Source organism: Perca fluviatilis, chromosome 17, assembly GCF_010015445.1.
Source record: "Perca fluviatilis chromosome 17, GENO_Pfluv_1.0, whole genome shotgun sequence".
Lineage (NCBI taxonomy): Eukaryota > Metazoa > Chordata > Actinopteri > Perciformes > Percidae > Perca > Perca fluviatilis.
Genome location: NC_053128.1, coordinates 29,460,450 through 29,479,689, shown reverse-complemented (window position 1 = coordinate 29,479,689; position 19,240 = coordinate 29,460,450). Strand labels below are relative to the sequence as shown.

General features: G+C 38.8%; 2 protein-coding genes across 2 annotated transcripts in view; both read right to left on the bottom strand.

Annotated features, from left to right (window-relative positions):
* The window catches only part of pi4kaa (phosphatidylinositol 4-kinase, catalytic, alpha a), a 52,908-nt gene extending 47,783 nt beyond the window's left edge, over nt 1-5,125 (bottom strand). The window contains 1 exon segment of the mRNA XM_039779843.1: nt 5,027-5,125. Within this exon segment, the coding sequence (XP_039635777.1) occupies nt 5,027-5,125 (99 nt within the window).
* Nucleotides 5,126-6,714: 1,589 nt separating this feature from the next.
* slc25a1b (slc25a1 solute carrier family 25 member 1b) lies at nt 6,715-19,181 on the bottom strand. Its single transcript, XM_039780592.1, has 9 exons — nt 18,770-19,181; nt 12,877-12,984; nt 11,826-11,925; nt 10,954-11,092; nt 10,524-10,608; nt 10,183-10,287; nt 9,976-10,091; nt 9,815-9,888; nt 6,715-8,341 (listed from the first exon to the last, which is right to left on the bottom strand). The coding sequence occupies exons 1-9, from the start codon at nt 18,882-18,884 to the stop codon at nt 8,227-8,229; spliced, it is 957 nt and encodes a 318-aa protein (XP_039636526.1). The 5' UTR covers nt 18,885-19,181; the 3' UTR covers nt 6,715-8,226.
* Between the last annotated feature and the right edge of the window lie 59 nt (nt 19,182-19,240).

The window sequence follows — 19,240 nt, the reverse complement described above, 5'->3', positions numbered from 1 at the left end:
TAAGAGCGGCCATGAAGGGAAATTTGAGGAGATCTAACATTGGATTTCAAAAGCTAAACTCTGCCATGTTTTTCAGTGCCAAAACTGCAACACAATGCGAAAAAAAAGAAGGTATTTTAGTTGTATGCCAAAACTCAACCTGCTGGGCTAAGACAACACCTAAAGCTCTTATTGATCCAGGGGGAAAAGTGCTTATGAGACACAAAACTTTCATTTCCAATGAAAACAGTGTTTCCTCTAGAAACTAGATTTTGTAGTGGTGGCCCGCCATGGCAAAATTTCTGCCGCCACGGTATCAGAAATAGGGCAGACGTACAATGTAGTGGCGGTTGCCTTTTAAATGATTCTGCCGACATAATGCACCCCCCCCCCCCTACCGTTGCAGCTCACATTGCAATTCAACAACAAGTCAAACTATTCAGAGGTTATTGGGCCCGTCCAGTTTAACTCCACACACTGTTCTGTTGATGGAGTTTATTGTCAAAACGTTCACTTTCTTCAGAGTCGACTATTAAACAAGTATCAATCTTTGCATTATATAAATCGTATAATTGCAACTTTTTGGTACTATAAAATAAATTAAATAGAAAAATCCATATCTGCAGCAATAAAATTGACGTGAGATGAACAAACAGAAAAAAAATGTATCCTACCAAAGTTTTACTTTGGGGGACATAATTTGAATTTGGAAACCGGTAATAAATTGCATTATCTTGCAGAATATCGCAATACATTTAAAATCGTGATAATATTGTATCGTGGGGCCTATGGTGATCCCCCCTAGCTATACTTGTGAAGTGTGCTTTATGCAGACCTGCATAACAAGCACATTTTAAAACCCCTTACATAGACATAAAAAAAAGCAGAAACAGAAACACTTGCCCATAACACAGAGAATAACACACTCACTGCATTATTGCTACCACAGCTCTTTCATCATAAGATATACTTCCTGTTTAGGTAAAAAACATTTCCCCATTTAAATCTAAGCGTGCGAATGTTCTTAATCACTTCAAACTGTCTGCTCGTTTGAAGTATTTCAGAAACTTGTCTTGTGGCACGCCGTAACCCCTGACCACAAATCCTAACCTGTGTGAGTGAAACCGCATTATTTCAACCCCGTCGATGCCGTTAAACACTGAAATCATTCTGAAAGACCTTCATCCAACACGTTTTGCAAGATTAGGGCTGGGTGACGAACTTCGACTTTTTAGGCACCGACTGAATTGTCTCGATAGTATCAAGTGTCAAAAGAATGTCTTGTCATTTAATACCACAATTTAATAAATACCTAAGGAGTAAATCTCATCAGCGTCAGTGAGCCAATGGACCTTTTTCACGGCAGAGATGTTGACATGTCACAGTAGGAAAAGCACAGGTGTATTAAACCATTAATGATGGCTGCATTCCACTTAGGAGAGGTCCTGGTATTAAACCATTAATGATGGCTGCATTCCACTTAGGAGAGGTCCTGGTATTAAACCATTAATGATGGCTGCATTCCACTTAGGAGAGGTCCTGGTATTAAACCATTAATGATGGCTGCATTCCACTTAGGAGAGGTCCTGGTATTAAACCATTAATGATGGCTGCATTCCACTTAGGAGAGACCCTGGTATTAAACCATTACTGATGGCTGCATTCCACTTAGGAGAGGCCCTGGTATTAAACCATTACTGATGGCTGCATTCCACTTAGGAGAGGCCCTGGTATTAAACCATTACTGATGGCTGCATTCCACTTAGGAGAGACCCTGGTATTAAACCATTACTGATGGCTGCATTCCACTTAGGAGAGGTCCTGGTATTGTGCATGCTGACTCACTGAAATATCTTACTGGGACACTTGATGGAACTTAGCCATCGTTAAGGTTATCAATTTCAGCTCTGCTTTTCCTGCTAGGACAAGTCAACATGTCTGCTGTGAAAAAGGCCCATTAGCACGCAGTACGATTCTACCAAGATCCAATAATGCTGGTGATTGGCTGTTGTAGGGAAGTATGTAAAAATAAGGCCCTAAGGCCCGTCAAATCTGACTCCAGCCAAACACCCCCCCAGAAGCTTTTTTCACCTGGGTCTAACACTGGGAGAGTTAGCGTAGAGTAGCGTTAGCCGCTGAATAGCTTAGCGCAGGGGCTGATGGACCCACGTTTGTATCTCTTAAATGACCCCACTAATAATGCCCGAAATGATACCAAAGGTCTACAAGTAGTACAAATAGGTTATGCACTCATAAAACGATGGATTGGAAAGTTTGTAAGTACACCAGAAGTTTATGAACACTTGCCTGCTCTCTTCTGCTCTCTGTTGCTGCTACCTGCAGTTAGACGAGTGCTTAGGGCCGTCTACAAATTACTACACCGAAAAGAGATACAACAGAAATATGTATTAATTTAATGATTAAATAAGGTAATGTCTCCAAACTTACCTCAATTATTACTTGTCTCCTGCTAGTTATATTACAGCGCTTACTTTAAAAAATAAGTTAAATTAAAAAATATTTTTGTTGCATCTCTTTTCGGTGTTGTAATTTGTAGACGACCCCTAAGCACTCGTCTTACAGCAGCAACAACAACAGCAGAGAGCAGAAGCCAGCAGGCAAGTGTTATTTACATAAACTTCTGGTGTACTTACAAACTTTCCAATCCATCGTTTTATGAGTGCATAACCTATATATACTAGTGTAGACCTTTGGTATCATTTCGGCATTATTAGTGGGGTCATTTAAGAGATACAAACGTGGGTCCATTAGCCCCTGCGCTAAGCTATTCAGCGGCTAACGCTACTCTACGCTAACTCGCCCAATGTTAGACCCAGGTGAAAAAAGCTTCTGTGGGGGGTGTTTGGCTCGAGGTCATGGTGCAAAGGACCCTAGGGTGAATTACTCCGAACCATCACTTTAAGTTATACACACGTGTGTGGGTACACCAAAAAGATCCTAAGTTTCCCTAGCCACAGACAAAGCTACCCGGGGTTCAGGTTCACTCAGTCTCTCTCAAACTGTGAACCTCCTCTAACCATATCCCTAATCTTTTATGTTCTCCCTTGACAGCGTCATCCTCTCTGTCTCTGGGCAGATTCTTCAGTTCACACACACACACACACACACACACACACACACACACACACACACACACACACACACACACACACACACACACACACACACACACACACACACACACACACACACACACACACACACACACACACACACACACACACACACACACACACACACACACACACACACACCTCTCCGCCTGGTACTGAAAAACTGTTCCTAACATACACTTCACATTCCTGAACTATAACGTAATCAAAGCTTAAGCTGACCATATTTGTGTGTCCGGGTCTAATACATTGTACAGGAAATTCAAATGTGTCTTCCCTGAAGTTGTAACCACGTCTCATGACTACACACAACTCACAAATGTTATAAACTTTTATACTGAGAATAACACATCCAGATCATAGAAATATTTCTACACTGTGTAACGTTACACATCGTTTGTTACGCACAGAGACGGGACTCAGCGACGGGTGTGTTGTTGTATTTTGAGGCTTGACGACATTGTGCATCACATAGGCAGAAAGGAGCCGGTAAAAAAAAAAAAAAGATGCGTACTGTAATGTGTAATGTTGTAACATCTTTTTGTTACAATGGATTTTATTGAATTGGTATCAAAAAAAGCATCGTTCAGGAACTGGTATTGAAGTCACGGTATCGGTTCTGGTATCGAACATTTTTTTAACAATACCCAGCCCATTGCAAGATGAATCATTAGCCTACATCTAATTTAATTGGACTTAAAGTTGGTTGCCGCCCTTTCTTTCGTGATCCCTTAGACTGCCTGTCATGACCTAGTAGATTAACCTGTTCCTTGAACAGTAAATGTCAGTACAGTGCACACAGTACACTAGAGATGACAGCTTTATTTTTTAACACTTCTAGACTTGAATAATAGCTGGTCTCTGTTTTTCTGAATGTCAGCCAGTTTGTGGTAATTTAACAAAAATAAATTGAGCAAAAAAAAAAAAAAATGAGATCACGATATAAACAAAATTAAAAAAGGTGTTAGAAGTAAATTTTTGACACAGGGCCAGGAGGAGCCAGTTGATATTGTACATTAGTGGTGAAATCCCCAGACCAATTGAAAGTAATAAAATTAGCAAAAAGCAACTGACACACAGTGAAGCTGGGGCTCGTGTAGCCCTGCGGCAACTGCTTGTTTTGCCTGGTTGGAACTGTTCTCATTTAATATTGACTGTTCCTGTGGGACACATCAACAACCTCACTATGTCACTGGAATATGCTGCAATTACTTTATTCTAGATAACATTGATCCACCCCACATAAATAGGCAATGCATAGTAGTGCTTTCAAAACACCACAACTGAATTAAGTGGTTCTTGTATGAGGAATATTGGACACTGGACTCAAAGACAGACAGTATGTTGCAGGTTTGTGGACTCACACTAATGTTATTTACACTCAGCTTTAAATCAGACATTAAGGCTGCAACTCATAGATATAGCAACTCATAGATATAGCAACTCATAGATATAGCAACTCATAGATATAGCAACTCATAGATATACTGATTTTCTTTCTTGTACAACCGGTATAAACGACAGCCAAACGAATATTCATTATTAAATAATTAATTCCAAAAAAGGTAACGTTGACATCGTTCACATTTGGGACATTTGAGCTGCCCTTCCCTTTTTTTTTTTTTTAAAGACAAGATTAGCCACAGATTCCAAACAGCTAACGACAGCCACCTTTGGAGTCACGCTAACGTTGACCGTGTCCCCATTCAATCTTAAAATGACAACGTAATTCATACATTGGCAAACTGAAAAAAACGTGTTCACTGTGGGTTTTTTTTTTAAATACATAACGCAAATCACACCAGTAGAGAAGCGAAGTTAGGGGACGGGGCCTTAAATGTCAAAGACTCTATTGACAGGTATTAGCTCGTTTCTGTCGTTAGCTATCGCCACGTAACGTTATATAGCGTTACCTTTTCTATCGGCGCCTGCCGGTGAGCTGCCAACGACCGTGCCAAAGACAAGACGGTGTTGAAGTAAAATCCTCTGCTTCCCCCTCCACTCAGAGACATGTTTAAAGATGCCTTAATACAGTCACACAAAAACAAACATCTTCTTTCATTCGTCCCGAGGAGGAAGTCTACGCTGACAACTACGGCAAGCGCAGGGTGGTTAAAAAGCGCGAAGCAAGGTCACAGCAAACATGTTAAGAACATTGACATATCAGTGGTGGCGGAAAGGGTCTAGAGCAGGGGTCTTCAACGTTTTTTAAGCCAAGGACCCCTTAACTGAAAGATAGACGGAGCAGAGACCCCCTACTACATATATTGTATAAAATTTAGTTGCATATTAAACTGGACCTACAATAACGTGTAGGGTGGCCTAAAGCCTTTACACATACCTTTTCATGGTGCATACAATACTAATATAAGCTTTTAAAATAAATAAAAATGTTGGCATAATCATATATTTATACATCATGTTTTAATGTTAAAATGTGGCACAGTAAATCCTTAAGCTTAACTGTATCTGTGGATGGCTAACTTATCTATAGGCCACATAAAAACCACTGAACAATAATTTGGCAGCCCCCCTGCAGCTACTCGGGGGGGGGGGGGGGGGGGGGGTGTGTAAAAAAAAAAAAAGGAGAAATTTTTTTTTTTTTTTTTTTTTTTTTTTTTTTTTAAATTAAAAAAAAAAAAAAATAAAAATATTTACACCTCTGGTTTAGTACGGTCTTCTCTATCTGTGACAAGATGACTTTAGGTGTAGCTTTTTTCTTCTTCTTTTTTGGATAAGGTGTACTGTATAATGTTTGTCTTTTGTTTAATGGTTTAAAATATTTGTTTCCTTTTTTTGTAACCACAAGAGGATGTTAGTTGTGGGTTGGGTGGGGATCTGTTATTGTTGTGTAAAGTCTGTTAAATACCAATAAAAAGAACCTTAAAAAAAATGTGGATGCGACTAAGTATATTTACTTGAAGTGACAATCCTTAAGCTTTCAGTCCTGGTTGATGTAAAATTCATATTTGAGTGAAAACAATGTACTTATGTATGCTAAGAGTTTGGAGCATAGAAATAGAATGAATGTGTTATTTCTAATGTCTGGAGTCTTGTTGTTGATACATTTTTTTCCTTTTTCTTTTGAAGCACCAAATATCTATTTTCTTTTTAGGCACAACATATAGAACAACATACAGAGAGTATATGGAAACATACAATGACCAACCAAGCAGAAATTGATAGTTACACATGAGCTTCAAGTTTTTAAGAATTGTGTTAACTTTACTTTGCAGAATCACATTATTTATACAAATTATAATTAACAAAAAATGATGATGTATTATTATCGGTTAAGCTTTCTGGCAGTGTACATTAAAGTGATATTAACACATTAATGCATATGCAATAATTATATAATATCTATGGTTCTAAAATAGGCCATTCTGCATAAGGACTACTTTTTACTTTTAGTACTTTAAGTATATTTTAGTGTGGATACTTCTGTACTTTTACTTAAGCAGGACTTTTACATGTAACAGAGTATTTACACTGTGGTGTTACTACTCTGAGTACTTCTTCTGTTAAGAACAAATACTGTAATCCTTAAAGTAAGATAACATGAGACCAGTATAACAGTTGAAATGAACACGACAAAATGAACAATCTGATCCAATGTTTATTTGTGAGCATCCATGTTAGAACTACTTAGACTAAAGGCACAACACTTGGTTTTAACTACTGGAGTTTTTCTTGTTTGTTTTTTTCTTCTTCTTGAAAAAAAGAGATTTAAATAGCTATGACAGAAAGTCTACATGTATGCAAGCTGAAGCTGAAAAAGGATAGCTTAACATTTGTAAAACACTTAATTGCATTGCATGTAAACATGCCATACTCAAAACTCCAGTCTATAACATGGCTTTATATTTATATATATATATTTATAATTAAGCAGCAGTTGGCACATTGGGTCATCAGTATGTGTGTAAAAAGTAAAAGGCAATTAATGTGGTTACAAATAAAAACAGAATCTGCAATAAAATATATCCTAAAGCACTCACCCTCCCTGGAATGAGATGGAAGGCACTATTAATGGCACTTCTCAAACAGGCAATTTAAAATGGAAAATCAAACATTCATCAACAGTTATGATAAATTTAAAAGATATGAACATCTCAGAAATACCGCAGAAACGGCCTGGAATTAAACATCTGGCACCACCACAGCGTGGTGTGCAACTGATTACATTATTTAAAAAATCCGTAGTGACTAAAGTACAACATTCAATCATTCTTAATCTCAATAAGATCTTAAAATGAATACCTAGGCACTTTTTATAGCATCAGTCTATTACATTAATGGATTTAAAACATCTCTACAACTTAAAAGTGAACCTGCTTTTCACCTCAACTACTGTTTTGTGCATTTCTAAAGTTCTGTACAGATGCAACATAATAATAATAAAAAAAAAAAAAAAAACTGCATCTCTTTATGGATCCTACAATCTTGATTCATGTGACAATTGTGATTTAAGGCATTCAGTTCTTAATGTGCCTGTCGCCTCTGCAGCATGTGGCATCTGAATATAAATTATTTCATCAGGTACTGAATGAAATATCGCTTTTGAAACGTCTTGTAGAAAAAAATCTAAATACTTGCATATAAAGAGGACTTCCAAATGGTTTGATCTCTGGATATAATCTCTCAATTCAAGTATAATTTCTTTGTCTATAGTGTCTAAAATCACATTGTGTTGGGGTGGGTATTGGTTTCTCTTCGATTAAGTACATACAGCATTAGTATAAGTAAACTTAAAGCGCTGTAGTTGTCTGTGCGGACAGTAGATATATAATAAATGCCCCGTTCCTTTCCCTGAGCGCTTAATGAACTACCCCATTCTGGAATTTAAGATAAAAAAGGAAGTGTAAGCACTGACTCTGCAATCTGAAACTTTTTTTTAATGCAGATAATGCTTCTATGTGTAGTAGCTGTGCTATTAATAAAATCAAGAACATACCAATCCCTTTCGTTCACTCTGAAAATCACTAAGAGGTAGATATTAGAACCTAGAAACGTGGTTTACGGAGATTGGTTTAGGACTTGGCCTGGTTAATAATGTGAATGGCCTGTCCTAACGCTCTCGCTTGTTGTGTAGCACCGGGACGGGTCCATTTCAGTCCGTCTTCCAAACAATGTTCAGGACCTTCACGACTTCCTCGTAGATAATGAAGACTATGGCCACGTCCATACACACCCGACCCAGCCGGGGCACAGTACCTTTGTAGAACCTGAAGGGGACAAAGGGAGATATTGAATACTTCAGGGCACTAAATGAAGCACCTAAACGGTTTCACTTACAAAAGGTTATATAGAAATGCATTATCACAAAAACTTGGTCGCCTTTTCACGCAAAGCACCACAATATCATTACAAACTAGAATGGCACTCAGAGTGTGCAGACCTCCGCCAACGCTGTATTCACGTGCTCCTCGGATGGTCCCATTTCCCGAGTTGGGAAGTCCTTTTTCGGACATCAATGTGTTCATGAGCTTTAAGTCATAATGTGGAAACAACATGGACGCCACAAAAAAAGACGTGTTGTGTTTTATTGCTCAGAGCATATAAACGACACGTTGATAGCGGTGTCCAGTTTTTGCAACAAAGAGCAAGGTAAACAGATCAGATGACCCATGAAATATTATCGGGACATCACCACACGAATGCAGCTGAAAATGCCCTATATCGCAATATTAACAAACGTGAAAAATTATTTGTGTATTTGCCCCGTGATTTGGATGCGCTCAAACATTTAATGTGTTCTTCCTTGGCCCGTGCTACACCCTTCCACCAAGTTTAATGAAAATCGGGCAAGTATTGTTTTCTGTAATCACGCTGACAAACAAAAAAAACGTACGGACAAACCGTGCAGAAAACATGACCTCCTTGGCAGAGGTAATAATAACGTTATTTTTATTATCTAAGAATCAAAAATGGTGGCAGGTGGGTGGAGTCCCATCAACAAAACCCATGTATTGCAGGGTGGGGTGTTGAAAAAACATGTTTATGGATTATATGACCAAGTGGAGAGACAACATAAGCGGCCCCGGGATGGTACCATGAGGTACTCCACAGCAGTGTTACCCCTAGAACTGACATATTTTCAACAAGTTTTACACTATAAAAGGGACAATAAACTTTGGACTGGCTGGGTACTTTTGCAGCAAACACAAGTACACGCAAGTATTGTATGCACTGTTATTGTTTGAAGGTAGAGAGCGACTGATTCGGAAGTGACCGTGTCCGTCGCATAGTCCTACACTAACACCCCTTAAAAGACAGACTGTCTTGAGCTTCAGAGGTGCTGATTTTTTTACCTTTGGACAGGGCCAGGCTAGCCATTTCCCCCTGCTGCCACTCTTTAGGCGTTTCCTGGCCTTAACTCCATATTTATCCTACAAACATGAAGGTCATATCGATGTCATCTAACTCTCGGCAAGAAAGCCAATAAGCATATTTCTCAAAGTGTCGAACTGTTCCATTAATTCATTAATTAATAATAATAATTAATTCTGATTACTAGTTATCTGCCGCCTTGTGGTAGCTGGCATGTAGATAATTATTGCTGAATTGTCGATGTGTGAAGACTGGGAATCCTTTAAAGAGGTGAGGTTTACTCCAACTGTCAAACTCTCCATAACTAAATCTATACTCTTTCTATTGTCATTCTTTATAATTTACATAAACTCTGTTTATGAACTTACGCTTTTGGTCCCTCATGCTTCATGATCTTCATAGCACAGTCCAATGTGCTTTTGTACTTGTGAGCTTCAAGACCCTGTTAAATAACATACGTACAGGTTAGTCACTCTGCTCAGGGTTAAATTATGAGATTCTAAGGAGATGACTATGTTATTCAACCAACCTGCATTCTGGTCTTAACGACATCCAGAGGAGTGTTTCCAAACACGCTGGCAGCACCAGCAACAGCTCCAAACAGTCCAGTTATCAGAGGGTTAATGGCTTTGTTGGGGTCATCACCTTTGTGTTAAACAAAAGATGATATGTTTGGCTTCTCCTTTTGATTGAATGCAGTAATTATAAAAGATGTGGAAGCTATTCAATCACACACCTTTGTACCAGTTCCTCAGGGAAGTCATGACATAGAAGCGGATGGCCTGGTTGGAGCCTTGTTTCAACACGGTGGCTGTTAGGCCTTGGTAAGTCCCCTTCAGTCCTGCAGACACATCAGCACTATCAGATTTTGATCAAAAGCCAAACTCTATCACAGCCTTCCAGTTGAGGAACTAATGAGGTAGAGGAAGAATATTATCCTCTAAATAATAGATGTGATGACTCAAATGCAGAAGCTGAGTCATTACATGTATGGCCCTATCATTATGTGGTGGAGTTTGAAAAGTAGGTGGCAGTAAAATGCCACAGACCCTGCAAAAATGAAGAAACCATCCTTACCTTCGACTCTAATAATCTCCCTCACACCATGGAAAAATCCCTTGTACTTTGGATTTGCTGATGTCTGATCATGTATGAATTTGACCTAAAATGATACAACAATGGTTAATACATTTCACAAACCAAAGAATCAAAGATTCAAAACAGAAATGACTGCAGAAGCCCCTTAAATCTGAGACATGGGTTCTGCAAACTGTAACAAACAACGAGTAATGCTGCAATTTGCAAAACGTCATTAGAGATATTTTATTGTGACGAATTTTTAACTCTGGACAGGATGAGGGAAAGTTTTCTCTCAGCCATACAAACCATGCAATGGTTTCTGCAAGGTTGGTTAAGACCAACCTTGGTTATGTTCTTTTTACAGTGTGTCATGCTGACCCCAGTGGCCAAATAATGAATGCACACTTAATAATGTTATTTTTATTACCTTAACTGTCTCCATAGGACAGACTATGAGGACAGCCTCTGCAACTCCAGCCCCAAGGCCACAGATTAATCCTCGTGTACTGTCTAGTCTTCCTTTTTCATCACGCATCTTATTACTGAGGAACTCAAACACCCCAAATCTGTAAAAGTTACCAGAAAATCAAAAAGATTAATGACTCAAAATAGAAAATAATTAGTACCACTTTCAAATAAGGAAAGGTTTACACAGGGTTTATAAGTTGTAATATGTACAAAGTGGTTTGAAAGCCATTATTAAAGCACAACTTCTAAACTACCAAGTTGTTAAAAAATCCCTTTAAAAAGTTGCACCGTTACTTGAAAAGAAAACTTATTTATTAACAAATTACAGAGTTCGTACAGGTTTTTAATAGAATAATTTGAGCACTTTCAAGGTACCTAAACCAAAAGTTCAATACTGATTCAATTTCAATAATTAAATTAATTGATGACTATAATAACAATCTATAAAGCATTACTACATTATGTATTAACCAATAATACAACAATTAGTTACAAAATTATGGGCGACTGCAAATAATGACTTATTTTCAATGTTTTTCGATGAATCGGTTAATAATTAAAAAAAAAAAAAGTACAGAGCTCATGCTGACATTTTTAAATTGCTTGTTTTGTCCGACTTACAGACCCAAAACCCAAGGATATTTACTCTACAATGATGTGAAACTGAGAAAAGCAGCATATTCTCACTCTCATTCTCTCTCATTCACTCTCTCATTTGTGAAGCTGGAACCAACGTGTGATATGGAGGTATATTGGAAATAAGCTGTTCATACATTCATAAAGTGTGTGTTTGTGCGTGCACAGGCGTGTAAGGCTGGAGCGCCGCAATACCTGACAGCTGCTTTAGGTATAGAGCCATAAAGCAGTGAGCTTAGACCTCTGTAGAGACCCCTCACGCCATGACCGTTCACTGTCTGCTTCACACAGTCAACTGCAGGACAGAGAGAGAGAGAGAGAGACAGAGAGAGAGAGGGGAGCTTACAAAACAATGAATTCTTGCACCAGTATCAAAAGTCTAATCAGCAGCTGCTTTGTTATGAATATCTTGCTGTAAAATAAAGTTGTTTAGAGTCGAGAGCACTGTGAATTTCTGGGTTCTACGTGTGTCTGAAACAAGAGTCCGTCACGCTGAGTTTCCACGGACAAACACGGTCTAAGCCAAAGTTCACAAGCTCTCATCGAATAGATAAACTAACTAACAACGCAAACACACATCTGTTCACTCATATCTGCAACAGCACAAGTCCACCCTGAATGTTACTGAAACAGGAAGGAATGGCTTATGCGTTAATACCAGTGGTTATCAAACTTTTTTCAATAATGTACCCCTTTTGAATGGTTTCTTTAAGCCCAAAAAAAAGGTTGACAATAGCATCCAAAACTTCAAAAACAGTGACATAACTTTGAAAAAAGCGAGAAACTTGTAAAAACTAGAAGGAAAGTAGAAGGAAGGATAGAATAGGTCCAAATGGACCTAAAAAAGGACACAAATGTCACATTTTTGGTAGGAAAATATAGTCTACATAACGAGGAACAATGTTCTGGACAACAGCCTTGTAATTATTAAACAGTTTGTTAAATATCTCACGTACCCCCTGCAGTCCTCCAAAGTACCCCTAGGGGTACACGTACCCCCATTTGAGAAACATTGGTCTATACTGTGGAGGTATCAATAAGAAGTATTCATTTAATGATATCTGTATTATTGAGGTTGTAGTTTCAGCATAATGCAGCCCAGTTCGACACCACTGCAAACACTACAAGCTCAATAATAAACATATCGTTAAATTATATGATACCTAACCCTATCTAATATAATATAATATAATATAATATATATATATATACACACACACACAACAGACGGTGAACATGCACTCACCAATGCCTTTGTATTTGGGAGGATTTGCCTTCTCGTCAAGCTGCAGCTGTGTTTTAACATACTCGGTGGGGAAGGTGATGCAGATCTCTATGCCTCCTGCTATTCCACCTGAAACATAATTAAAAAAAAAAAAAAAAAAAAGCCATTAAGTACTGAGTCATTTTAACGGGAGTTAACATTTAAAGAAACACCACACAAGTGCATTTCGAGGAGAAAGAAGCATTCAGACAGCAAGTATAAACAACTGTTGATTGACTTTATCTAATCTACAAAATGTATTTTACAAATGCAAATATGTGTTTCTTTGAATAGTGTTCACTAGATACAAGAATCCATAATCTATATGCAATACTGTGTTCCCACTGACGTTAAAGAAACCCTACTAAATATTATAGCCCCACCGATATATCGGCGGGCCGATATTAGCGGCCGATATTAGCCATTTTCCAAACTATTGGTATCGGCATTTATAATGGCCGATAAATTAATATTTAAAAAATAAAATAAAAACGGATGAAACACCCTTCAACCATGTTAGGAGTGTTGGCGTTTGTCCACCAGAGGGCGCTCTACAACCTCCCTGCTGGCAACAGTCGTGTTTAACCCTTTAAGTTTCATATCTTAAGTTTGTATTTTTATACATTTTATGTATCAGAACTTTAATATATTTTGATGTTCCTCTGTTCTGTTGTGACAATAAAACATTTTTTAAAACTGCATTATCATATTATTTTAGTGAGGACTCATAAATAACTACAAATAACTAATGTTAGGGAAATCTGTTTATGTTTTGTTACGCGTTTCTGGATATTTTTTCAAATATATATCGGCCGAGTATCGGATTTTTAAATCACCAAATATCTGTATTGGTATCGGCCTTAATAATCCTTTATCGGTCGGGCTCTACTAAATATATACTTTTACACTCAAATACTTGTTTAAAAAACTACAAATTTTGGTTTAAATGCCAAATTAAAATCACACTGTCTTGCATGTAAAACTACAGCAGACGTTCTCTGAGATCTCTTTTATATCCAAGCTAAACTGATATTGGAACTGAAATTTTCCTAACCTCATTGATATTAAATCAAATCGGAAATATAAATCGAATCGGGCCCATGTGAATTGGAATCGATTCGGGGGAAATCATCGACGATACCCAGCCCTAATGCCCACGTTATATTTTACTTATTAATAATGATGATACATAAAACTTTATTTATTCAGCACATTTCATATAAAAACATGCAATACAACATGCTTCTTTAACCCTTGTGTGGTCCTTCGGGTCCCAGTGACCCAAAGGACCACACAAGGATTATGTACTTCCCTTTACTTTGTTGAGAATTGCTCTCTAAACCCTGTTTCTTGTAAAGTAAGTAAGTAAAGTTTATTTCTAGAACACATTTAAACACAGTTTAAGCTGACCAAAATGCTGTACAAACAAGAACTAAGGTGCTGTATTAACCCTTGTTTAGAGAGCAATTCTCAACAAAGTAAAGGGAAGTACATAATCCTTGTGTTGTCCTTCGGGTCACTGGGACCCGAAGGACAACACAAGGGTTAAAACCACAAATGCAAGGATCATAAAACAGCAGAAATGATTCTTTAAAAAGAGATCAAATAATAAATTAATGTAAAAAATGAAGGGGAAATAAATACAGTTTCGGGGTAAAAGCTTGAGAAGAGAAATCTGGAATTACACTCACATCAGTAATCCCCAGAGGGAGTCTACAGAGGGTTTGTCAGCTCTACAGTATGACCCCAGCGCCACCTTAAAACCCTGGTTGTCACACATCTGCCGTTCAACAGCGAACACTCAGCCGGCAGCCGATTGGCTCGCCTGATCTCAGTTTTGTTCTGCCTACAGTTACTCCCCCTGGCCTGACTCCAGCTCAAGGGGGTGTGTAGCCTTCAGCGTACATCCTGTTCACCGTTAACCCCGTGGCAAAACAGACCAGCAGGCCGATAGTGGTCCCATTCCTTGGGTGACAAGTTTGCATGGCATGAAGTAGCTGAGCAAGACACGTTTGGCAAGTTATCTTACAAAGCTAACTTTCTTGCTTCTACTGACATCTCAAAATGCGTATTCGGTCTATATGGTTCATACTGAATGTCCATATTTATTCAGTTTTTCTTATAATAATACACTGCATATATCTATATTATTCTTACTACTATTATAATGTTACTGCTACTACATTGCACATATGTGTACATGTTGTTCATATTACATATCCATATTTATTCTGCTCTTATAAAGGTTACTGTTAATACACTGCACATATTTATATTTAATTTATATTACTCTAAACCACCTTCTGTAAACCAGCTGTACACTACTGTCTCTACACTGCACTAGAGTTCTTGTCCTGTCTATACTTTGTATATCACATTTCACTTTTCTGCTCTTTTTGCACTTCTGGTTGGACACAAACTGCATTTTGTTGTTTTTGTACTTTGTACTCTGCACAATGACAATAAAGTTGAATCTAATCTAATCTACAGGCCTTGAGTAGCAAGTAACTGTTAAAAAAACAAACATTTTTGTAGAAGCACTAAAAACTGAAGGTTTGAAAAGTAGAGCTGCAAAGATTAATCGATTAGTTGTCAACTATTACATTAATTGCTAACTATTTTGAAAGTCGATTAAGCGCTTTGAGTCGTCTTTTATTACATCATCTTGGGCTTTGGGAAACTGATGGACATTGGTCGCCATTTTTCTAGACCAAACAACTAATCCATTAATCAAGAAAATAATCAACAGATTAATCGCTAGATTAAAAGCTTCACTGCGAACAGTAGAGGATACATGTTTAACATTTATACAAGCTTGAATTCATCCTCACAGATAAAAAAAAGGGCCCTTTGTCGGTGCTTTTAACATGCATTCTTTCTACCAAAATGTCATGCAGAGAAATACAAAACACCAGTTGTGCTCGTGCAATCACAAGATTACTGTTTATTGTACTAAAACATCAAGTGCATCTTGGCTGCACACCCAGGCATTCCTTTGGTTAGAGGCTGGCTGTAGCTGAACCTACAAATTAAGCTTGCATCAAAAACAACAGTCCACATCATCATCATCTGCAAACAAGCCTCCACGTAGTACCTGCATTACATCCCCGTATTCAAGCTGGAAAAAAGGTGCAGAACCAGTTCATCGAGCCCAACGTGTACTAGAATACAACAACACACTTGAATAGGTGTGATGAAAGTCAGGACGGGGACAGTCAATGCTCATTAAATACTTAGTTTGACTTGCAACACTTGCAAAGTAGTGTGCAAACTACATAAAACTAAATTTTTTCGAGATAGAAAACATAACATATGTAATACCTGTTACTTTACGTTCTGATAATTAAGGCTAGAATAGTGTATGATAATTATTAGATAAGGTTTGTTGTAAATGACAATTTTCAAGGAATACTTTCAAGGAAACTTTTCATGTTTATACATTAAAGGTCCCATATCATGCTCATTTTCAGGTTTATATTTATATTTTGTGTTTCTACTATGCATGTTTACGTGCTTTAATGTTCAAGAAACACTTTGTTTTAAATCGTACTGTCGGTCTGAATATGCCTGTATTCACCCTCTGTCTGAAACGCTCTGTTTTAGCGCCTGTCTCTTTAAGGCCCCATTCCGAAAAAGCCCAGTCTGCTCTGATTGGTCAGCGTTTCTGGGTCTTTTGCATCTCTGCTCTCCTTGTCTCTGCACCGTCAGTGCAGCCGGGGAATGACAGTAAAGGCACTGTAGCGGCACTTTCTACCTATATATATAGTATAGTTGTGACATCACAACCGTACGGTCCTGAGGGCTCGTTTAAAGGCACAGTTTCTGAATACGGGCTGTGTGCATTTCAACCTGCTTTATAATCAAACAAGACATGGAAAGCTCACATTTTACAATAAGGGACCTTTAAGTATGAAGCTACAGCCAGGAGTTGAATAGTTTAGCTTAGCATAAAGACTGAAAACAGCTACCTTTGCTCTGCCCAAAGTAACAAATTAAGCTACGAGCACCTCTAAAGCCTCCCCGAGTTGGTTGAAAAAATGCCTCGGAACACACCGAAGCGACGCCGACTTGAGCGTACTTTCTGCACGTGCGTTACGAAGATAGTTCACCGAAACGTGTTTCTGAAAACATTTTAAGCGAGAAATAGGCCGTGCAAGTTGCTGAATCTGTTTTCATTTCAGATCGACAAAGGTCAGTTTAAAAGATTTTCGTCAGATTTGGAGAAGCGTTCGTCAGGCTCATCCCGCTCGTCATTTCCGGGTTAGCGCTCCACCAATCAGATTGGCCATTGAGTCCGACTGCCCGCCTTACGATTCAACAATGTCAAATCGGCCCAAATGAAGGCCGACCGCTCCTCAGACTGACGACGGCACGGGACACACCGAACAGACTCGAGTCACCGACCTCGCCAGACTGTCCGACGGCCGATAATCGGGTTGGTGTGTCAGCGCCTTAAAGCTCACTAACAAACACGATGCATTTTGTAATGTTTAAAAATTGAAGTGTAAAAACTACAAGTTGTCGTTTTAATTGCAGTGACTTCCTGGGACAGAGCACAGCCGCATCCGAGCGTTGAGTCAAGTGTTCATCCAGAGCGGAGCAGGACCCGACACTTTCCTCTCAAACACGAAAAAAAAAAACACGCCATGTCAGTTACTGCAGTCTTTATGCTAAGCTAGGTTAACCCTCCCTCGACAGATCCAAGAGTGATGTAGATTTTCTCATCCAACTCTATGCTTCTTTCCCAAAAATATCAACTATTCCTTTACATTTGTTTTTTTTGCAATTTTTTTTTGCAAATGATAATCATGTGTATGAGAAAACAAAAGGTAACATTATAACATACAAGCGCCAATTAAGATGAATCCAGAGTTTGCCCATGGTATAATAAAGACGCTGTCTGTTTCCATAGGGATTAGTGGGGTTTTAAAGCCTAGGCATGTGACGTAATTATTCTCTTGTGACTCGCTAATAGATGCTTAGTCATCCTTAAATTTGGGCTGGCCTTGCTAGATATGTTTACCATGCATCAGGACTAGAATATACTCTTCTTTACACCAGTTTTGATCATCTTGACCTTTTATGCCCCTTTGCAAAAAGCTCCTGAACTGAGCTGTGTGACAGGCATGTTGTAACCAAGGTGAATGTGTGCAGAGGCTGACAGAGCAAAGTGCATTGTCATCGTGGCTCATGGAACTGAACACGGAGACCCAGAGGCCTCTGAGCACACACTAAAAGGACACTAGGTCAATAGAAAACAGCAACCATACTGCTGATGGTAATGTACAAAAAATAAATAAAAAATGAGAACAACTTCAGAACTTTTAGGGTTCAACCATTATCAGCAGCACCATATTCATCCGTCAAGTCTTTCTTCCATCCTGTGATGTTGCAATGTTGCCAATGATTATTGCCCTGTAGTACACTGAAGTTTGGACATCTATCACTGATTGACTAATAAGACAGTCAGACAATCAGAGTTCAGGCTGGTCAGGTTCCTTGGAAAATGATTTCTAGTAAAAGTTTAAAAGGTCCCCAGAACATACCACACTTTCCAACATCCAGTCCTCAAGACAAGAAACAAGTTATGCTGCTGTGTGCAAAAGACTGACATATGAAGAAATTGAGTTTATCCATTACTCTGGTGGTGCTGCATAATTCTCACATGGATTCCCATTTACTTTTTGTTGTTTTTAAGCTCACTTTCTCCTGCTTGCAATACACAATATGCATCTTTCCTACGCACTTAAGAGAAGTGTATTTGTAGTAAACAGTGCTGCAGCCAGGGCCTCTGATCACATATGCACACACAAAACTTGTAAACAACTCATGTGTGCAGGATCGAGCGCCTGTAAAAAAAACTAAACTTTCTTACCTGCCAAGATAGCCTTCCCCGGGTGCGTGAGTTTGGCTTTCCCCGCCGCTGGAGCTGCAGCAGCCAAACACTGGGGTCTGTAAAACGGGCTCACAAATCTAGGTTGTCCAGACATGACTGCGATACCACCGGCCTAACTTTTTTGTTTTAATGTGTCAATATATACGGACGTGCTCGGTCGCCTCCAACCCAGCCGGCAGCCTTCCAAGCCCTTGTGCAGTCTGGGTGCTTTGCGCAGCAGGGATCCCGAAGCAAACATTGACCATTGGACTTTTGGTGCAGATCTAGAGTTGATAATGTCTGTGTACTTTTCACAGTGAAGTTCCCTCCGTGGCGCTCAGAGGTTGATAGCGTCGAGTCAGTGTACATTCAGGGCGGGGCAGGACACGACACTTTCCCCCCTCCCGACACGGAGAAAAACGCCATGTTTGTCACAAACATTTAAGGAGGACCGGAGAGATTCTCTGCTGC